The sequence below is a fragment of the Scophthalmus maximus genome, chromosome 10 (assembly GCF_022379125.1).
Source record: "Scophthalmus maximus strain ysfricsl-2021 chromosome 10, ASM2237912v1, whole genome shotgun sequence".
Classification (NCBI taxonomy): Eukaryota; Metazoa; Chordata; class Actinopteri; order Pleuronectiformes; family Scophthalmidae; genus Scophthalmus; species Scophthalmus maximus.
Window position 1 is genome coordinate 23,607,502 of NC_061524.1, and position 21,068 is coordinate 23,628,569.

A 21,068-nucleotide genomic window follows, 5' to 3' on the forward strand; every position below is an offset into this window, starting at 1 on the left:
CCTGTTTTCATGAGAAACTGAGGATAATACTTCCTGTTCCTGATAGTCATCACAGACTTCTGGACGCCGTTTGTGTCATAACACTAAACAGTCTTTGAGAGATTTAAGTTCCCATGTTTCAGTTTTCAACCACACCGCTTTGTGGAAGTTGTTCTTGAACGCAGCGCGTTTGTCCTGGACACAGGCAATTCATTGCATTTATTTAACAGTGTTGACAATATTTAAACCGAGATCCTTGACTGAATGAATATTTAACCAGAGAAACAACTAAGACACATCATGGATAGAGGTCATGGTGAGGAGAGTTAAATGTTGCTTGCGGCAATCTCTAATGTAAGTTATTATCAGGAACCATTTATGTTATTATATTATTATGTATTCGTTAAAGAAGAAGTTATTGTTTTACCTTTCACAGGTTTAGAAACCTTATGTGTATAATGTTCAGCTCCAGTGGTGGTGCAACAAGAAGAATCTGTGCACATTTAATAAATAACACACTAAAATAAGTTTATTTGAAAAAATATTTATTGTTTCGGACCACCAAATGTAAGTTTTATCATAAACACCACCAATACATGTATCTCAACACTAGCAGCATGTATTAAAGAGCCACCGGGAAAAACGTAGAATATTTCACCTTCAGTTTACGGTTACTTGAAACTTGAAAATAAAAACAAAAAAATGGACTTCAGACACTTACTGAAAGGATCAAGACACTTAGACAAGACTGTTAGAGACAGTTTCCATGATTAACTATAGTAAAGAAAAGACAAAAAACAAACTTTGTTAATAATTGTCAAGATTCTTGGCAACACAGACATGAACATGTTTGTACAGTGCAACCAAACCCGAAAATAAGTGCATTTCTTTAAACACTGCCATTAATATGACGCCATCTTAGATAGCTGATGGGGATATTGCTATGAAAAGTTGTGGATGAATGAAATATACCCTTTATATATCATATTATTATTATTATTTTTTTGTCATGTGTTATAATTTTCAATAATCTATTTTGTCAAAGTAAATTTATCTACTGCACACATGAGTTTTTTTGTCTTTTTGTACTTTGTGTACATCTATTATTACCTGTAAACTGCAAACAAAGCAGGTTTCAAAACCTAAAACAAGATTTTTGAAAATGCCTCATTGGAAATGTCTTCAAAGCCATTTGGCTACAGTGAAAACTCCAGTGGACACATTTACCATGAACGAGTGCTTGCGGCCACAGAAGGACCGTCCATGGAATGACAGCTCTCGTACTCTCACTCTGTTACGAGGAACCAGAGTTGGGGGGCAGGTGTAAGCCCAGGCTCTGCAGCAGGTTGGAGGCTGGGCCGGCCAGCCCGTCCTGGCAGCTGAGGGACTCCAGCAGGTTTGAGATCAGGTTTAAGTCCACGTCAAGAGGCTGGATGTCCTCCTCCGTCTCCTCCACCCCCCCCTCACTCGGGACACGGCCTGTGGCAGAGACATGAGGGGAGCCACTGTCCAGGTCTGCCTTGTTGTAATTCTGCAGAAAGGACAGATATAGTTAATCAATGTGCTCAATAATCACGCTGAATATTCTCTTAATTTAAGAGCAGAGGTTTAGAAAAGGAATATGTTGAGGCTGAGCAGAGGGGAACATGATATGCAGACGTTGTATTCTTACACTTTGATGGAAGCTTTTTCCCACATTAGTGCCCATGAGCTCCTGATCCATTTGGTCCATGTATATTCTCAGACTTTCCAATGTTTCTGTTCCATTCATCTCTCCATGAACAGATGGCCCTGGTTGTCTTTCTTCCTCCTCCTCCTCCTCCTCTACCTCCTCCTCATCATCATCATCTTCATCATCATCATCTAGATCATCTGAATCCAGCTCTTCTTCTTTACTTCCTATAAAAAGGAGATTTGATTTAGTAAAGAGGGGAAGATTTTTGTCAGTGATTTTCACTGTTGCATATCTTTCATAACATCCACACACCCAGCAGTCTGTCCACGGCCGCGGCCATCGAGTCAGGCTCAAAACTGAAAGGATGAGTTGAGCTGCTCCTGAAACAAAAACAAAATCAACGTGACAACTGAATAAATTAACTAGATCTAAAACCATTCATAAAACTTTGATGATCTTGACTAGATATTGACCAAATCACTCAGGTCTACTGGTCTGTCTGTCTCACCAGGGCAGTTCAGCTCCCTCATGCGACGACATGGCGCTGAGGAAGTTCTTCATCCCTTGACTAATTGCTACCAGGCTGTAACTGGCCTCCTCTTCCTCCTCGTCCTTTGTCCCCTTTCCCCTCTCCTTCACACCCTTGACATGCTGTGTCCCTTTGGTGGAACTAGAGTTTTGGCTGCCAACATCCGTCCTCACCCCACTCCTCTCCTGCAACATACGCTCCAAATCCTGAGCTGTGATATCCAGCCAGCTGTCACCTGGAGACAGACACAAAGAGAAATTAATTGTGGGAAATGATTGAGAGAGATAAGGATAGAGAGTGGATGACGCATACCAAAAGGACAGAAACTGAAAGGAATTGGCAGGAAGCATAACATCCCAGGTGGCAGCGACAGACAAAGTCAAGCAGACCTTGAAATATGTTCTCTATAGTGAGTAAAATACACATTTCCACAGAGAGACTCAAGTGAGGGCCACAATCTCCTAAATCATAAGGAGGATATGATTGACCATGCTGCCACTTACAAATATCAAACCTCTTCTATGTGCAATTAATTTAATGCTAACATAAAGTCTCCAAATACGGAGTGTATTACAGTTTGTTTTTGAAAGCATATTTTCACTCACTGTCCTCTTGGGGGAGCTGTGACTCTTGTTTCTTCAGTTCCTCCAAGTTGAAGGAAGTGCAGCTTTGCAGAAGCTGGAGAATCTCCTCACCTGGGGACAAAGCACTGACAACACACACACAGAAACTATATTCAGACATGCGCGATATGGTGATACAGCCATGTATAGTCACATGGTGCTCATCGCTGCATACACAAAGACACAACCATCGTCCTCACCTTGACTTTGAGGCGACAGACTGTTTGAAGAAGTTTTCTGCTGATTGTGTCAGCTCTCTGCAACGGGCAGAACCTTCCAGTTCTCCCTGCATTTGAAAACAATGAAAAAGTTGAATGCACCTTCAAAAATCTGGACCTTTATGTTTAACCTAATATTCCAAACTCCCTCCATTCAAACAGTGCGACTCACCCCGAAGTAGCCATTCTTTTTCAGACTGTCCATGAAGCCTTTCCACTGAGGGTTACAACTGATGGGGGCACCAGGCTCTGACGACGGCAGCCTGCACTTGGAGCACAGGATCTCAAAGCCGTGTGCCTGAGGGCAGGGTCACACACAGACAAGAGACAGATATTAAAATCGACAGGGAAGATTTAAAACTCATTACGAGCTGCCTTAATTTCACAGACAGACCAGAATGAAGAGCAAAACACCAGTGGTGGCTCACCAGTTTCACGCCAAGCTCATGGGCTTTGTACTGGGGATGCGAGCGAGGGGGCAGGGTGAAGCCGCTCCTCCGGTCTGGGGTGAACTCCTGCTGCTGCAGCTGCGCATACAGGCAACGGGTGAATGTCACCTGGAAATATAGACAGAAGTACAAGGTTAGTTCGAAGACATTCCACAAACTCTGAAACATACAGGAGAAAAGCTAAAACACAAACAACAATCACAGTATCGTGCATGAAATAAACACAACACAGAAGAAACATGTTGAAATAAATACAGTTCCTTTAAAAGGTGGTGAGCCTCTCGTCTTTGCCTTCACCACAGCTTTTCGTTCATGCGTACCGAGGTAAGGACTCTTGTATCAGGAGGAAAAGTCTTGAAGCTCCGACACGCCTGCAGATCTACTGGGTCCCGCAGGTAGAAAGCCAACACTGCAGGGGCGACCAGGTCTGGTCGCTGCGCCAGTACCTGGGCGATGCCAGCAGGGATGAAGCAATGGGCACGGTGGAGAATTGTTTTAATCTTCTCTGGGTACCTGAGTGGAAAGTAAAAAGGCCGATATGTTTTTGTCATTTAGGATACATTCACATCATATCCTGATACTCTCAGATACAAATTGAGTTTGTCGTGAATCTGAGTTTGTGTCAATGGCATCTCTTGTGGAAAGTGTGATGTAAATTTCTCATATAATCATGTATTAACATAGACTCTGTTTAAATTGTGATTCTGGTATGTGGGAAAGACTGTTTACGACAGGTAATAATTAGCTGAGCCTGGAGTAGAAAAGCAGATGAGGGAAGTGTGGTTTTCAAGGGGTTAATGAACAGCTGGTTAATTAGGGGTAATAAGACATTTGGGCCAGGAAGAAGAATTCAGAGTGGTGATAAGGACAACATTCTTGTTGACCGGGCCGCCTTGGCCTGGCTATTTAGGATGTCTTTTCCGTATGATCTGGGTCAGACCTATGAACCAGCTGAACAGACTCTGTTGTACTCTTGACTTTGATTCAATTAAATATGACTTGTATTCAAACTTGTTATATTTGAATGATTATTTGTTCATTTCTCGAGGAAATCAAGATTTCTGCCACAAAAAGCATATACATTTGTCATTGACATTTGTGAAACAAAAGTAGACTTTTGTCGTGACGTCCTCTCACCCCTCCAGTCTTTTCCTCAGGGCTGAACAAATCCTGGGACTGGCCCGACAGGCGTCTGGGTGGCTGGAGAGCAATGCCAGAGCCTGTGGCACACTGGGAACCACATCCTTTGAGATGCCCACTGGACTGGATTTGGTCGGGCAGGGCAGGATATGCAATTCTCCCTTATAGAGGAAGACCTGCAAGAGATTGAGTGTAACAACTTAGGTCTTAAGTGAACTAAGTATTACACTTACAAAGGGGCCATACCTGGGGTTTTCATGCCTTGTTCAATTACCCACAAATGCTGCTATTAAAGTAAACATTCACTGAGATGAAATTCTGTCCAAGTACATTATGTATGTGTTGCAGTCACGCTCTATTCACTGAGGGCTAAGGAATATTTATGGAGTTGACTGATGAGAAGCTTTTTACTGACAGCTATTGGATGATAGTAGAAGGCAAAAAAGTGTTGTTTAATCAGTGATGAGAATGGATTGTTCCTAAACTTGCATGGAAATATTTTTTTGTTTAAGTCTTGGAAGCCGAATTGTTTTTGAAGGCGTCAACAAGAACCCAGATCACTGGGGTTGTTTTGAGAAGAACACAACGATGAAATGAATTAAACAAATCTGATGGAATGTAAAAGAGCATCTCATCTGGACAGCTCACCCTGAGTTCACTGGTGTCTGGGTTCAGCCACTTGGGAAGATAATCTGCTGCTTCGATCAGAATAAACTCACCGTCGTTGTCCTCAACTCTACCGGCGCAAACATGGAACGAGAGAGACGCACATGGGTGTAAAACCACTGAAAGCACTCCGTATTGAAGCCCTGCAATGTGGAAAATTGAATCATTTGTATGTGAACTCGTAACACTTTCCATCCCACCTGGCTGCAAGCTCTGGGAAGGTCTCGGTGATCTGCTGCAGGAGGTACACCACAAACCACTCGTCCTCCACGTTGTCCCCAAACTGAGTGCTGCCTCCGATGTGAGCAGGGACCCCTCCTGCCGATGACAAGAACACGCATCTTCTTTAGTGTGGGTAACATTCACCAATATTAATATCAGTTGGTCTCCGGGGACGAGACTGTACCGTTCTCGGGATGAAACCTGAGGTTGAACGACTGATGCTGCCAGATGTACTGCATTAAGAGTGGGGCAACGTTTGCCAGAATCTCCTCCACCAGAGGTGAGAGCTGTTCCTCGGGCCGCCGTGACGATGAGCCGTCGGGCTGGACGAGGAAGAGCTTGTACAGGACCGTGTCCTCGTGAGTCCCCCTCCTCTGCAGGGCGTCCATCGTGGTGAGGGGCCTGGTTCACACAGACACAGACAGCGGGGCAGTGAGACACGCGTCCATGTAATTGTGTATCACATGTCTGGACTGAATGTGAGCAAAGTGTCAGATAAGTTAGTTATGAAAGGAAACTGGTTTATATCAAAGTCATTCTGGTTGGTAGTGTCGGCCACGCTTACTTCGTCTTGATTTAAAACTCTTCTGTTGTGTCAATGTTGAAACTCAATTATATCGCTATCACGCTCCTCGGGCTCCTGTCACTGTTATAGTCCTACTGCGAATTCCCCTCGACTACCCCCAAGCATGCAATAAATAGTTCCTACAGTTTGATGTTGACCTATTTTCGCAGATCTACAGATCATAGATACAGATATAAAAAAAAATAGCCGTCATTACATATACATTTCATGTCGTGCCTGGCGTGGATTTAATTCAAACTAAATCATTTATAACAACGGGCATTTTGAGTTCAGTCCGTCAACGAGGAGCGGACACTTTTTCAGAGACGCAAACGCGTTGACGCAATGAATGCTGGGAGTTGTAGTGCTGTGGCTGACGGCGCAACGGGCATTCTGTGGCAGGACGAAATCCATTTCCCGTGTGGCCGCGGGAGAGCGCAGCTGCGTATCCATGACAGCCGTGCTGCTGTTGTCGGCGGGGCTACCGCTAGCATTAGCTTAGGGAGATACTCTGAGGCGACGACAGCTAGCTACGCTAACATTACACACGTATTATTTAAGATAAAGTCCTGATTGACTGCACTGCACAAAGAGCTAATGTAGTCCGGCAAAGTGGAAACGTGTTTTGTGGAGTCATACGAAGATGTTTCGTCTGCCCGTCCCTGTAACGTCAGATAGCGTATTTTGAGATGTAACTTCCTTTTCACATCAGCTGCAAAAAAAAAATCCAACAACAAACAGCATTAGCATCTGATGCCAGAGCCCCGGGACAGCGGGAGCAGCGGTCTTGAATCAGCTGTATCAATCGGCGGACAAGAGGAAATGTCAACCCTCCCTCCGAACTGTTCCCAGCGAGCCCTGGAAGTGGAGAGAATGAGAGGCGAGGGCTTGAGTGGATAACACCGAGACGGAGGAGGATGATTTCACGATACAACAGAAGACCTGTATCACACAAACTCGAGATGTGAGTACCAGATATCAGAGGTCACATTTGTTCCATGTCTGGAATTCCCTCTTTTAGCAGCCGAGCACAGGGTGAGTGACGGACGTGTCGTCTTCAATCCTCCACAGGTCTTTAACTGCATTGGTTTGTTTTCCCAAAAGGCCTTCAATGGTCAGCTATTTACAAAGATCGTAAATATTTAGTGCTGTTGACTGTAGCATGTTTCTGTTAGAAGCATGCCATGTCATTTTGTTCCAGACTTCTGACGTGACCTCTGAGGTGGACTAATAACTTCATGATTGGTTAGTGGATCCATCCATGCATCTAGTTTCTACTGCTTGTCCAGGTCGTGGACAATGGTTTATGGACGGCATTATCAGGAATCATTGTTATATACTTCTTGGACGTACTGACAAACCTGTTCTATAAAAATTAATACAGATATGCACTTTCTATGTCGTTTCTGGTTTTCATTAATGTCTCTCATATTGTTTTCTCTATGTTATGATAATTTACAAATTATAGCCTTTAAACCTCTCTTAAAATGTCTTGAACTAGGGGAACACTGCAGAAACACACACTGGTGATATTAAAATCATATTTTTATTGATTTTTCATCTGTCTCATCAAGGTCTGCTTGGATTACATATACTTTAATGTATACAGTATATGATGTCTAGAAAACACTTCTTTTTTTTTAAATGAGCAAAAAAATGTATTTATTCATTATGTGAAGGGACAACATTTCTATGTTTTCACACATGATTTATATTTTAAAGGCTATGATGTGCAAATCCTCCAGTATGGTCTTTTCAAGAGATTACACCTTACACTAAATATAATAAAGATGAAGAAGCACCAGAGACATATAGAACATCATGACCATATCCTTTATTTTATTGGACATGTCGCTCTGTTTTCACAATTTACTTGATGTCCTCCCCAAACTGTGCTCATACACTCACACTTTGTCATTGTTTCTGATCGGTCTCTTGTGCAGTCGTGGGTTGTCTCGAAGCAGTCTCGACCACCATCCTCTCCCAGAGGAAGCAGACGATAACCAAACCCCTCAGCGCTACCTCCATGACCTCCAGGAATCTGTCTCCACACACAACAGGTGACTGAGTCCTGGTTGCTCCACAGGCAGACAGGCCTGGGTTGTTCTGCTGGGACACAAACACACAGAATAGAGGAGATCAAGACGAAAATACTTAAATACACATATTCTCTTGCCTGCATGTTTTGTAATGTTACACCATCTTGTGTGGACAACTGATTATCCAGCTGCTCACTGTGTGAAACAAGACACTCAGAAGCAGTGGATTAATTGATATCACATTTCCTCCTTCAGATGCAATTAAAAGAATAAATAATGAGACAGGCTCAGTTACTTTGACATTTGACCTTTATTTTCCACTTTGAAACCTTGCCCATGACTATGTCAGCAGCAACCGGCAGTAAGATTTCCATATCCACACGACAGCGACTTGGTTGATATGACAACACAAAGAGTCAAGGTGTTTGAATATAGTTGGGTATGTGTGACGGAGGTGATGGTGTTGATGCAGGAGTGAGATTGTGATCTATATCCCTGTCATGACAAGTAGTAAAATAATTACGTCTCTTTCTTGGTCTGTCTATGTAGCTCAGAGACGTCTGCAGCCTCCGGCGACTCCGACTGTCCCACCGTCCTCTCTGTAGACTCCAACCAGTCCTGGTCTGGTTTCCGCAGCTCCACAGGCACTGGTATATCCACAGAGAGGAGCTCTGTCTTCTCCTGGGGCTACGATGTAAGTCTGCTCACACAGGCACACTAACGTCATATGGAAGATGCCTTGATTATCTTCTACTTCTCTGTATATAAAGGCTGGATTCCACCGAGTGTTGGTTTGTTATTATTCTGTACTTTTTAGCCTCAGCTGGTCCCTTTACCAGATATCAATAATTTATTCAGTTTGTTGTCATCAAGCTGCTTCTGGAAAAAAAAAATATGTTACACAATCTAACTCAATCCTAACTCTCCTCTTTGTCTCTGGCTTGTGTTTTGAACAATCCAGCTTGACCACAAACATACACACATCCCAGGGGGCTGTAGGAGCTAATTACCATGCACACAAAGCTTGCTGTGAGATAAAAAAAAAAGAAAGCAGAGCAACGTGTTGCCAATAACTGATGAATTTTCAATAGTAGAGCTGCTGTATAGGAACAGAGCTATGTCTATCTTTTCTTCCCGTGTTTCTGTTGTACTGTCCCACAGGAGTTCGACAAGGCAGCGTCACGACAAGTGCAGCAAATGTTTGGGGAGATCGACAAAGAGCTGTATGAGGGGAGAGGAAGCGGTGGCGGGATACTCAAGGGGCTGCAGGATGAATGTGAGCAGTGGGCCACACGTTTCCCTCATCTGCGGTAAGTTATCCACCGCTTCCTACCTGAAAAAAAAACCCACATCCCTCTTTTGCATGAAATCATAATCATTTAACTCATTTATTCATTGTATGTGTGTCACGAAGGATCCTCGGGACTCAGCTGGTGTATCCCAGTGATGAGGGCTTCCAGTGGTACGCGACTTCAGGGATGAGCATCTCTACCAGCAGCCCAGCAGCAGGCACCGAGGGCAGGGTGACGTCCCAGGAGACAGACGAGGGAGGCAAAGAGTACGTTTTAAGTTCACTGACCGAGTTCAAGCTGCAGTGTATGTCTCTTAACCTACAGGAGCCTAAAGTATAGTTTTATTGTGATTGGGACTAAGGCAGAATCTATTTTTGTGATAGTTATAATTTTTTGGTCCATCAATCAGTCATTGACTGTTCATTGCTTGAAACCTGTTTCCTCACCTTTTGATATTATAAAATCCTGCCAACTGAGAATACTTTAGGACCCATCTACAACATGTGTGCTTTGGACAGTGTTCTAAGAGTAAGTGTATGTCGCTTTATTATTCAACGAAGTTTGCTATTAGTATTAATATTATTCATCTGGTTCTTGAGTGGCTGTTGGCGGGCTGTCCAGACGACTGGTGTTGGTGCATCAATTATAGAGGAGTCCTGGCCGACTCTGTGGTTTTGTGACCTAGATTCTCCGGCTTGTTGGTCAAGTTTGACAGACCAAGTCCTGCTTGTAACAAGGCAGTGGCACTGTTGGACACAGTGGAGTTCGTCAGTCACTTTATTAATGTCACTACACAGTGTGTTCCCGGGAGCAAAAGATTGTCCCTGGGTTTTCCTTCTGTGTTTTAACCTGCAGCTCTCAGCTGGATGCTGGTTTATTTATTGTTTATTGACCACAGTGTCGGCTTGTGTCTGAGAGTATATGATTGTATGTGTACGTATTTAACTATTTGTGCTCCTGTCTTGGTGGAAAGGTTGAATGTGCAGGGCAGGAGAGCGGCACTGATCACGTCCTCCTCAGCAGAGCCGGACGGGCCCCCTAGCGCCTCCGCCGGCTCCAGCAGTCATTACAAACGAGTGATTGAAGTGGAGGGTCTCATGGAGGAGTACCTGGCCTTCGATAGCAGGGACTTGTGAGTTTCTCACTTTCTTCATGCAACACAGAATTGATCTTCTACCGGAAACTAACTCTAAACCCCAGATGCTTTCCACGTGTCGTTCAGTTTATTTAGTGTAGTTTCCCATATCTGTCGTCAACAGGGAAGACAAGTGGGCGCAGGATTGTTCAGAGTCAGGTCGGAAGCATCACTCTCTGCCCCCTGTCTCGCCATATCGATGTCGCTACCAAGCTGTTCTTGACCTGCTCTTTGATGATGTGTGGCGGCAGCTGGTTGGCTGGATGAAAGAGCTAGTTCGGCGCCACTGGGAATGCTGCACCTCAAGTAGAACAGATTTCTTCTCTTACTGTTTTGCATACATTTGGCCTAAATGACATGAACACACGTCCATACTCATGCACACTGTTTGAACGTGTGATTGGCAGACGATGAAAAGACTTCTGGGAGCCTGAGCCCCGTGCACCAAGACTCCCAGAATCCCTTCATGCTGCTCTCCACGCTGCCCACGCTGCTGCCCAAACTCGGTCAGAGCAGGGGCCCGCCGCTCACAGCAGGCCTGCAGCTCCAGGTCAGTGGTCCGAGGGGGGCTGAGAGGCATCAGGGTGTATGGGGGAAAAGTCAGGGAGCCCACTGATATTCGCATCACTGTCAACAGTTCAGGAGTTCAAGTCAAAACTTGTAATCTTTCTAAATGAATCTTTTAACAGATGCAATGAAACATATTCGAAACATTTTGCATGTACCTTGAGTTCTCCTCCCCTATGATCACTGCAATATGTAACTAGAAAATAAAAGGAGAAAAGGAGAAAACTAAGTTGGCACAAAGTTTTAAAATACAGCACGAGTGCAGAGCAGCGTACAAATACTGAGGTTTAATCCCTCCTGATTTTAAACCTGTTTGTGGCAGAAGAGATGTAGGTGAGTCATTTGAGGCCTTAAAAGAGTTAAATTTGACCTTTTTAGAGTCTGATTGTTCTTCACTCCTGCTTGTTGCTCTTTCAGTCTTTCAATGCTTCCAGCCAATTAACTTGTGTCACTGTTTTTCTTTCCTTCCCTCTTTACTCTCTGTTGTGTTCTGTTGGCCTTGTGTCTTATGTCTATTTTCCTTTCTTTCCATTTGTTCATTCCTTTTTTGTTGTTTCTTTTTGTTTTTATATCTGTCTTTACCCTTTTCCTTCCCTTCCCTTCTTCTATATCCACTCTGTTCCCTTGTCCATGCCTTTTTCCCCTTTTAAAGAACACAAAGTCAAGGGGCTCAAAGCACAAGTCCAGACGGAAATCCAAAAAGCAGAAAAGGCCGTCCGCTGTATGTAACCCCTCACTTAGAGCCAAAATGATGGCGTGTTGTGTGCATGCCGTCCACATCTCTAGAGTAAACATGCTTTTGCCTGTTGATAAACACAAATGCCTCCCCCAAGGTTTCTCCTTTTAATTAACTGCAAGTTCATTTCAACACAAACTACGTTGGTTTTCTTTCTGTCACAATGAGAATGTTGGAAACGCTCTGTTCTGTTAGTTCTTGCTTTTGTTGCACTGTAAGTGTTGTGAATGTGATTTTGGTGGTATAGCAGATATGGGGAACTACTGCATGATAAATAACCATTTCTTGGAGATTATACTGTATTGCACATGTTGAATGAATAACAATATGTCCATTGGCCTTCACTAGATCAATTCTTTGTATCTAACCTGCCCTCCTGCTACACCCCCTCCCCCTTCTGTGTCATTACGTTCTCCCCCTCATCTCACACCCTTCCCCAGGCTGGAAGGGTTCCAGTTGGAGCAGTGGCGACCCAGCACAGCCTGAACGACCTCATTGTGATCCACAGCATCCCCCTGCAGCAGAGGAGTGCGCTTGAGAGAAACCAGTATGGATACATTTTGCTCCTCTGACTAATTAGTACCAGTGCAGAAAAGCAGCAAACAATGGCACAGCCACCACACATTTGTGTTTTGCCAAAATGTTTGAATGTGAAGGAAAAAGAGGCATAGCTGTGTCACAGTTGCTGGTTTCTATTTACAGGCAAACACGTTGTATTTTGAGAAGAAGATTTGTCAAATCCTCAATCACGTCTTTGTCCGCCATCGTTACACAGCCATTTAGCAGCTGGTGCAAATCCACCATTCATCAGTTGTGTTTCACTCTCTCTTCCCCGTACAGCGAGCCAGAAGAACGGGCATCCCACAGACCGGGCTCCAGCGCGGTCCCCTCCAGCAAACCCCGCCCTCGCCGAAACCTGGAGCAGAGCTCTTCCCCGCTGTCCCGCCCAGCACAGTCAGCTCGACGCAGAAACCCTCCCCCCCGGACGCTCCTGCCACTGGTGCCCAGTCTGAGTCAGTTCAGCACAGCGGGGTCCATGGATGAGGTCGTCCGCGGGACACGTCTGTGAGTCGAACAGAACTTTCATATGTGATACCAACCCAAGTGCTGAACTTGTCATGAACTGTACATTTTTTTTTATGGTACATTATGACATTTTAAGAAATGTTCTTCTTTTTTTTTCTTTCTTGTTTAGAGTTAATTGAGAACGTACAGTAAGACTGAGCTGATGTATCAAAACATTTGTGGATTTAATTTCTCTTTTATTTTATTTTATTTAACTGTCACCACTGTGAACCTCAACTTCTCAGTCTTCACCAAGAAATAGTCAGGCAAAAAACTAGAACTTGTTGGTTTTACCCTTTGTATCTTCTACACTTTAAACAAGTAAGATTTAACATGGAAATTGTTTTTTTTACCTTTAGTCTCCAGCTGTTTCCTCTTGTTTTCAAAGAGGCTACGCTAACCATATCCTGACTCTTTCTTCATATTCAATGGACACATATTAGACTAGTGATCATGTCATCTTTCTATAGGCAGTAAAGTGAATAAGCACATTTAGAACAAATCCTAAAAAAAAACAATCAGTTTCATTATCCTCAACAAATGAGTCATAAACAATACTTATGTTTGTAACTTTACTTAAAGATATTAACATTGTGACATAATACTACCTGCATCATTAACGGTGACACCTGCAGTTACCAAAATGTCCAATATGTGAAAAACAAAACAAAACACACCACGTCCTTCACTGAAAAGTATCTCACAAGATGTCAAATTCTAACTTTGTTTGTCATCCTGTTTGTCAAGTGAGTTTTCACTGACCACGCCTGTCTTCAGTATGTTAGTGACATAGGTGCACCACAAAAACTCAAACTATGATATTTATGTACTTATATGTTCTTCCTCAGACCCACGGCCAGTGACCACCTGTCGTCTCCTCTGTCGCCTCTGAGCAGAAACACACTTCTTCCCCCCATCAGCAGCGGGGACCCAGATTCCTCTCAGTCCAAACCTGCACAGGTACAGCACCACTTCAAAATACACTGTTTGACAACTAGGATCACGTTACAACTTTCTAAAAGATTTACCAGTGACCCGTACACAGCCTAAAATTCTGTTGTGCTTGAGCATTAATTCAATGTACTGATCATTTTCTTGAACGCAGTAAAACGCCTGTTGCAACTTTATAAACTCTGCGTATCTGAACATATTTTTTCCATCGGTCCAGCGTCGGAAAGGCTCGTCCAGCCGCGCACACAGTGCTATCAACGACGAGGCAGGTGGTTCAATACCAAGGGATCGTCTCCACCTGTTGGACGTCTTCTCTCGCCCCAACACCACTCACACGTACAGGGTAAGGGCTCGTCCTCATCACCCAATACATGTGCACACAGCCTACTATCACAGGTATGTCTGTTATGTAGAGAAACTGCCATGTTACTTTTATTTTTCAAACCATTGGGTTTAGCTCTTTATCAATATGGCGTTTATATTTCCAAGTTGTTAGATGGTGTGGTTAATGAATTGTATGACAGTATGTTTGACCCTTGTCCTCCTTTTCAGTCGGACACCCCGTACCGTCGCTCCTTCACAGTATTGGACAGCATCGGGCAGGGGCGGCCAGGCAGAGCCTCTGTGGGCACAGGTCAGAAATCGAACTGGAGTAATGAATAAAAAAACATATTGCTGGAAAATGGATGTGATACACCGCAGTGGTTCTGAGCTGTGAAGTAGTGTTTCATCAACCTTACCTACCTTTACAAAATGTGTACATTTGAATTGATTTGGAAGAGACGTGCTAGCGACTGCTGCGACGACTCAGGGGTTTTGCACGTGCCTCATGGTTAGCAGGTCTGTCTCCCGTACCCAAGGCTGAGGGTTCGAGCCCCGACCGGGTGCAGTCAAAAACAAACAATCTTTCTCCAAAATCGCTTACTGCCCCTTTAAGTGGTTGCCCAAGGACACAATGGCATGCGGACCAGGGGAAGCTGGGATCACTCTTTAAGCTAATTATTTAAACTATTTATCATTACATTTCTGCTTCTTTCAGCTGTTAATCCTAATTATCTTATGTTACTTTTAGCTTTACATTTCAACCATCCATCCATTTGATGAAATTATTATCTATTCCACAATCTTTCAGCTTTCCCCATGGCAACTGCAGACGTACCCCTGGGGTACAAATACCCCTGATGGGATTTTTTCTTATGTGTTACTTTGTCTGTGCTTGTAATGTACAGACCCAGTGCCTTGGTAAGGTTGGTTTTGTAGTACATCACTCATGCACTTATTTATTCTTTCATTTCCCAGACTCTCTTGGAATTGGTGTGACCGGCGTCAGTCTTGGCATCAGCAGTTCATCTTTCTTGGATTCATTTTCCCACCATCCCTTGGGGCACTCGCCCATCGAAGACGAAGAGGAGCCAGACCACCAAGCCCCTGTCCCAGGTCAGTAGATAATTAGCGATGGATGAAATTCCTTGTTTTAAGTTTCACGTTTTGAGCTCAGGATGTTGATTCATTTGACATGTTTTCCTCTCTCCAGTAGCTCCACTGGTGCCTGTGTCTGTCCCACCTCGGTCTTACACCCGTGGAGGCATCTCGTCCAGAGCCAGTAGACTTGGCTTGTAGTCCAACACTCCACAGCATCTGTGCCCATTTAACATTTCTTGTCTCAACTCAAGTAGCATATTTTATTTTCACTGTGCTGCTTTGGCGAAATTTTTGTCTGACTTTTTTTTATTTCACAAATCAGCTTATGTGGCTGCCAAACACAAATGACTCAACAGGAACTCCATCTTCATGTACGGCGTGAGCTGTACGTGTAGACATACGTTCAAATATGTATGATCTGATTGTGTATACATCTACACAGCTCAAAAAAGTTAAGGGAACACTTAAATCAGATCTTGGTAAACAAATCATTCAAGTTGAACATCTTTACTGATGTACATTGTATGATTTGTTGAGAACAAAATTACGTAACAATGGTCAGTGGAAACCAAAATCATCAACCCACTGAGGGCTGGATTCAAAATCACACCGACAATCAAGAATGTCAATGACAGGCTGACCAATTCGCGTGGCTTTTGCAATGGTAACTCAGAATGTGACTCATCAGTGTGTATGGCCCCAACGTGCCTGTATGACCTCCGGACAACATCAGGGCTCCTGATGAGTCGGGGGACGGTGTCCTGGGGGATCTCCTCCCAGACCTGGATCAGGGCATCATGAGCTCCTGGACAGTCTGTGGAGGTACTTAGTGGTGACAGATGCACCGATATATAACGTCCCATAAGTCAGGGGAACGAGGGCCAGTCAGTGGCAACAATGCCTTCGTCAATCACTCTGAGGATTCTATCCTCAGTCAGTAATTGACTATGCAGGTAATAGCACATCCATCCAAATAGATAGAGGGGATAAAAAAACCCCCACTAATGTTCTCTGATGTGACAGAGAGTTCAGTACTGTATCTTTTCATAAGGTCACAATTTTCAAACACCTTTTGACCCAGAGCTTATTGTATATCATTGCACACAGGGAAGAGAACAAAAGAAACCACCTTAGAGTTTTGTGTTTTCCATAAGAAATCAGAAGAGGGAATGTGGCGAGTGTATGAGACCTGGCAGAACATCTCTGCATCACAGGACTTTACTACTTCTCAGGATAATGTAGGAATACAGGAAACTGTCTGTAAATAACTGTACAAATGACTGTATTTGATGTAAATGTATCTTAATCTCCTGATTATAGCCAAGTGGGGAAGCTTTGACACATACCACCAGGTTCACTGCAGTTTTCCCGTCCATCTTTTATAAAATTATTATATCTGCCAGCAGCCATGCTACAAAGGTGACAAAGGTTGAAAATCAAAGTGTTTCTTCTGTGTATTTTCTTTTGATGCTATTTTGTATAAAAGAATAAAAGCAATGTACAAATGTATAAATATGAACTTTATTTGTGTTTAGAAAGACTGACTGCAAAATACATACATGATAAGAAATTAAAGATGATAATTAAGTGTTGCTCCAACAGCTACCGATGCAAAATAAAGGAGAGTTTTAAACAATTGTCAGATGACATAACATACATTTTAACTTCTAAAACCTGAGCCTGTATGATTTTCACTTTTTCCCTTTCCCTTTCCCTCCTCTTTGAGATTTCCCACTTTTCTTTGAGTACTTTGCTTCCAGGTCAGACAGGAAACTGTTGAAATTCTGTTCTCTGGACTGCTGCTTTTGCTGTAAAATGAGAAACAAGGGAAGGTCAAAGAGGAAAGGGGGGAAGAATCATCGGTCACATACTCGTGCAAATGCGTTTGTTACCCTAAGCATCATGACGAGACTGTCGTCCTCATCCCCGAGGCTCATCTCCTTCTGCATCTCTTCCGCTTCTTGTCGCTCTCTGTCGGCCTGAAAATCAAATTTAAGCACATTACTGAGACTGGTCAAAGAAAGGTACCAGAGCTGCATCTGTTGCAACTGTCTGTGTGTCCGTGTGGGCATATGCTTCACCTGTACAGGTTTACTGTATCTCATTAGTGATGTCATTACTTGAGCCAAGGATGACATTAAAGTATCCAGTTAGCTTGTTGGTTTGTGCGTTTTCTCGACTACAGAACATATTTCCACGAAACTTGGTGGAAGGATGGGACATGGGCCATGAAAGACCCCATTACGTTTTGGCATGGATCCAGACAAAGAGGCAGATCCAGGTACTTTTTTATCACTTCCTTTATCATTGTGAGTTTGAGCGTGTTTTTCCCCCCACTGATTTCCCAAGAAATAATGCATAGATCTTGATGAAAAATAAAATAATAATCAGACATATCCAGGGGACTGATATCTATGAGTGTGTTAACTGAATAGAAGGACACTGTTGGGCTTGGCGGAGGAATACGTTCTAACGAGAGACATTCTAGATTGAATTTGATGAAATCAACCTAAGTAGAAAGGGTTGGAGCTTTAGTTGCACCATTTGTCCATCCAACAATCACAACAGAAAACCTAGACATCAACGTGTTCCTCACCCTCTTCCTGCGCGCCCTCTTCTTCTTCACGCTCTCCTGGGTGAACGCTGGGAATGCCGTGGCGTCTCCGCTCTGGATGGCGGCCTGGATGATGCTGCAGAGCCTGGGCTCGTCTTCCTGGGAGCAGCACAGGGCTGAGGCGGTGATGGCGTCCATGTCTCCCTGGTGTTGCACGTAAAGCTGCATCAAGTCCTGCCGCTCCTCATCAGAGCCCTTATATTTCTTCTCAAATTCAAGGATGTCCTGCACTGTGATCTGGGAGATGGACGCAGTAGAGGCAGAGCTGGTTGTCAAGGTACATTATTAAAAAAAAAGTGTGACAGTTGCTGCTGGTCAGGGCTATAAAATGATGATAACGTCCTGTTTTATGACTCTACAACATGCAGTTTGCATTAATAAACAATTCTCCCGAGGTACAACTCAAATTGCTGTGACACATTAACCTTGAACCGCATTTAATCTATGTCATGTACCATAAAATTCCTGGAATACAAGTGACTCACTCCAGGTGTCACATCATCACAACCGCAGACAAAGCAATGTGTGTGACTGACTAAATGAGATAAGAAAAAAAAAAATGAGGACACCCTTGTTGGTCCGATACCTTGGGGAAGAGCAGTCTCCAGTGGTCTTCCCAGCATCGCTCTTGGCTCAGCGCGTCAGACTCTTCATCCACCACTCCCTGCTCATCATACACCGCCCGCTGCTCCTTATCGCTCAGCACCGAGTACAGCTTCCCCAACACCTGAGAGGTGGACGGATCGGGTGAGATAAATCTATTTTACACACATCTGCAGCCCTTGCAGCTATTGAAAATTGATTTACCGAGGGGCATTAGTCACTGTCAGCTTTAAAAGGTCACATATCAGATGAGTTGTATTGTACGTTATGGTATGTAAAAAATTTGCTAGCACATTTGATTTGATCTTTATTTATCTTGAACTGATCACAATATATCAATTACAATATAGAAAAACAAAACATTTTCCAAGACATAAATCTCCAGTCAACATTAATCTTGTACGTACAGTATTTGGGTTCGAGACGGGACAGTGAGAAGCAGAAGCTCATCTGGTCCTGACCCTTCAATCTTTACAGCAAGCCCCAAACTTAATTGTATAATCTTGCAAATAAAAACAGTATTTTTCTAGATCACAATCTACAATACATTTAAATATTGAGCCTCTTCATCTTATACGTGTCAATGAGTATGTTTAAGTATCTTTTTTGAAAACTGTAATAGCCTCCGCTAACTGGGATGCACATAATGCTTTGGAGAATAATTCGGACTGTGGGTTGTTTTAAATTCAATTTCCCTCTGAAGTCAAAACACAACTTGTGCAAGTGTAAGTACAAATACTCGAGTACTGTAGTTGAGTACAATTTTGAGGCACTTGCTTTTGAATATTTCTCATGCTACTTCATACCACCACAATGCAAAGGGAAGTCCTGCACTTCTCACCAATATAAACTTATTAATCTTATAAAATACTAAGTGTCGTTGAAGCTGAAACCAGTGACTACCAACAGTTGTGTCATGTGACCCCTGAGATGTGTTTGAGTTGATGAGCATTTACCCAGGCCTGTCACGAGTATTATGTTATCGACGCATCATACGATAGATGAATATGAACTCAATCATTTTTATTGACCTCAATAACAGCAATTATGTTGACATATACTTATGTCGACATAAGAATGAATGTCAACAACAGTCCAGCTGCTTCCGTCCTCTCATCTGATTAATAAATCACTGGTTTGGTTTATAAAATGTCAAAAAAATATGGATTCCTTAGTAGTTTTCTAAAAGGCACCGCGTCTTTAAATTGCTTCTTTTGTCTGAGGCCTAAACGCAGAGTCTAAACTTGGGATAACATTTCTCTCAGCAGCGACACAGCTCGTGCAGGACCAATATACCGCAAGCTCAAGCTCCGTCTTAAAATTATGATAACATTCTTTATCGCAATCATTTCTGAGACAGTTATATCGTGCGTATAACATGGTTTCTGTGTGAACGACTGTCCGTGGCCATACGTGTCATCACTTATCACGAAAACAGAAAGAGAAGAAAGGTGCAGACAGTGACACAACATGTAGGTGTAGCAGACCCTCAGATTGACCCTGTGACCCCCTGGAGGGCCCCGACCCGGAGCTTGAGAACCACTGGACTGAACCCTGACTGCACGTAGAGCACTTGGAGCTGTCTGCAGCTAATAATCAGTATTATCAATCTAGTGATACTCATACGATTATTAATGTGTGTGTGTGTGTGTGAGAGTACACACTGCAAGTACACTGCTGACGATGTTCCTGTGACGTGGGGGACGTGCTGGTCGTTGCTCCCCGGTCCAGTGTGGGTCTCTGACCGCTCACCTGGAACTTCTCCGTGGCCCGCGGGTCTTCCGGAGCTCGGTCCGGGTGCACTCGGAGCGACACTTTGTAGTAGCTCCTCCGGATGTCCGCCTCGGCCGCCTCCTTGTTGGTGCCCAGCACCTCGTACAGGTTGGGGGTGTTGAAGAGCTCCCGGCACCGCTCCAGCAAACCCATCCCGACACTCCGGTTCGACGGACGCACCTCTCCGGTTCGACGGACGGCTCTCTCCGGTTCGACGGACGCACCTCTCCGGTTCGACGGACGGCTCTCTCCGGTTCGACGGACGCACCTCTCCGGTTCGACGGACACTCTCTCCGGTTCCGGTTCGACGGACACTCTCTCCGGTTCGACGGACACTCTCTCCGGTTCGACGGACGGCTCTCTCCGGTTCGACGGACACTCTCTCCGGTTCCGGTTCGACGGACACTCTCTCCGGTTCGACGGACACTCTCTCCGGTTCCGGTTCGACGGACACTCTCTCCGGTTCCGGTTCGACGGACGGCTCTCTCCGGTTCCGGTTCGACGGACGGCTCTCTCCGGTTCGACGGACGGCTCTCTCCGGTTCCGGTTCGACGGACGGCTCTCTCCGGTTGGACCGACTGTCGCCCGGTGACTGTTCCCTCTCTAACGTCAGAAGAACCAGTTCAGAACCAGTTCAGTCGATCCTGTTGTTTGCGCTTTGCCTTTGTTAATTTGGCGCGTTGGCCCCTCACGCACTTCCGTACGTGCTTACGTAAAAAACAAACGTGTGTTTTTATTGGTTCCCACCGTGTTCGTCAGACTGTGACGTAGGACTTCGATGTTATTTAGTTTATTTATTATTAAT

At 44.1% G+C, this 21,068-nt stretch overlaps 3 protein-coding genes across 8 annotated transcripts; 1 reads left to right on the plus strand and 2 right to left on the minus strand.

Moving 5' to 3' along the window:
• Positions 1–507: 507 nt before the first annotated feature.
• Positions 508–6,470, minus strand: ecd (ecdysoneless homolog (Drosophila)). The gene is made up of 14 exons (XM_035605166.2): positions 6,067–6,470; positions 5,686–5,903; positions 5,480–5,597; positions 5,262–5,349; positions 4,611–4,789; positions 3,794–3,986; positions 3,453–3,581; positions 3,197–3,322; positions 3,007–3,092; positions 2,789–2,892; positions 2,163–2,418; positions 1,967–2,034; positions 1,652–1,878; positions 508–1,510 (listed from the first exon to the last, which is right to left on the minus strand). Exons 2-14 carry the CDS (start codon positions 5,888–5,890, stop codon positions 1,274–1,276), a joined length of 2,016 nt encoding a protein of 671 aa, XP_035461059.1. The 5' UTR covers positions 5,891–5,903; positions 6,067–6,470; the 3' UTR covers positions 508–1,273.
• Positions 6,471–6,526: 56 nt separating this feature from the next.
• On the plus strand, positions 6,527–16,911 carry fam149b1 (family with sequence similarity 149 member B1). 3 transcript variants are annotated; one of them, XM_035605163.2, is made up of 16 exons: positions 6,527–7,030; positions 8,010–8,126; positions 8,655–8,799; positions 9,267–9,415; positions 9,520–9,663; positions 10,371–10,529; positions 10,657–10,838; positions 10,940–11,082; positions 11,752–11,820; positions 12,276–12,382; positions 12,676–12,900; positions 13,749–13,860; positions 14,069–14,194; positions 14,404–14,485; positions 15,151–15,288; positions 15,389–16,911. In XM_035605163.2, exons 1-16 carry the CDS (start codon positions 6,984–6,986, stop codon positions 15,469–15,471), a joined length of 2,028 nt encoding a protein of 675 aa, XP_035461056.1. In that variant the 5' UTR covers positions 6,527–6,983; the 3' UTR covers positions 15,472–16,911. The 3 variants fall into 3 exon arrangements, with proteins under 3 accessions (XP_035461056.1, XP_035461055.1, XP_035461057.1); XM_035605162.2 differs by having other exon boundaries at positions 6,529–7,030; positions 15,386–16,911; XM_035605164.2 differs by lacking the exon at positions 11,752–11,820 and having other exon boundaries at positions 6,532–7,030; positions 15,386–16,911.
• dnajc9 (DnaJ (Hsp40) homolog, subfamily C, member 9) lies at positions 16,773–20,965 on the minus strand. Of its 4 annotated transcripts, XM_047334746.1 has the most exons (7): positions 20,793–20,886; positions 20,532–20,688; positions 20,243–20,487; positions 18,474–18,614; positions 17,870–18,124; positions 17,166–17,252; positions 16,773–17,081 (listed from the first exon to the last, which is right to left on the minus strand). In XM_047334746.1, exons 3-7 carry the CDS (start codon positions 20,414–20,416, stop codon positions 16,965–16,967), a joined length of 774 nt encoding a protein of 257 aa, XP_047190702.1. In that variant the 5' UTR covers positions 20,417–20,487; positions 20,532–20,688; positions 20,793–20,886; the 3' UTR covers positions 16,773–16,964. The 4 variants fall into 4 exon arrangements, with proteins under 4 accessions (XP_047190702.1, XP_047190700.1, XP_047190701.1 ...); XM_047334744.1 differs by having other exon boundaries at positions 20,243–20,463; positions 20,530–20,965; XM_047334745.1 differs by having other exon boundaries at positions 20,243–20,688; positions 20,793–20,878.
• Positions 20,966–21,068: the final 103 nt, after the last annotated feature.

What these genes read in the sequence shown, in the direction of transcription:
- ecd (XM_035605166.2), bottom strand. Translation starts at nt 5,890, where the DNA reads ATGGACGCCCTGCAGAGGAGGGGGACTCACGAGGACACGGTCCTGTAC. An exon ending in ATGAGCTTGGCGTGAAACTG is followed by an intron (nt 3,323 to 3,452) that starts GTGAGCCACCAC and finishes CCCTGCCCTCAG; the next exon opens with GCACACGGCTTTGAGATCCT. An exon ending in AAAAGAATGGCTACTTCGGG is followed by an intron (nt 3,093 to 3,196) that starts GTGAGTCGCACT and finishes TTTCAAATGCAG; the next exon opens with GGAGAACTGGAAGGTTCTGC.
- fam149b1 (XM_035605162.2), top strand. Translation starts at nt 6,984, where the DNA reads ATGATTTCACGATACAACAGAAGACCTGTATCACACAAACTCGAGAT. An exon ending in ACAGACGAGGGAGGCAAAGA is followed by an intron (nt 9,664 to 10,370) that starts GTACGTTTTAAG and finishes CTTGGTGGAAAG; the next exon opens with GTTGAATGTGCAGGGCAGGA. An exon ending in AGTGCGCTTGAGAGAAACCA is followed by an intron (nt 12,383 to 12,675) that starts GTATGGATACAT and finishes TTCCCCGTACAG; the next exon opens with CGAGCCAGAAGAACGGGCAT.
- dnajc9 (XM_047334744.1), bottom strand. Translation starts at nt 20,416, where the DNA reads ATGGGTTTGCTGGAGCGGTGCCGGGAGCTCTTCAACACCCCCAACCTG. An exon ending in GGGCCACGGAGAAGTTCCAG is followed by an intron (nt 18,615 to 20,242) that starts GTGAGCGGTCAG and finishes TCCACCTCTCAG; the next exon opens with GTGTTGGGGAAGCTGTACTC. An exon ending in GTCTCGTCATGATGCTTAGG is followed by an intron (nt 17,082 to 17,165) that starts GTAACAAACGCA and finishes CTCATTTTACAG; the next exon opens with CAAAAGCAGCAGTCCAGAGA.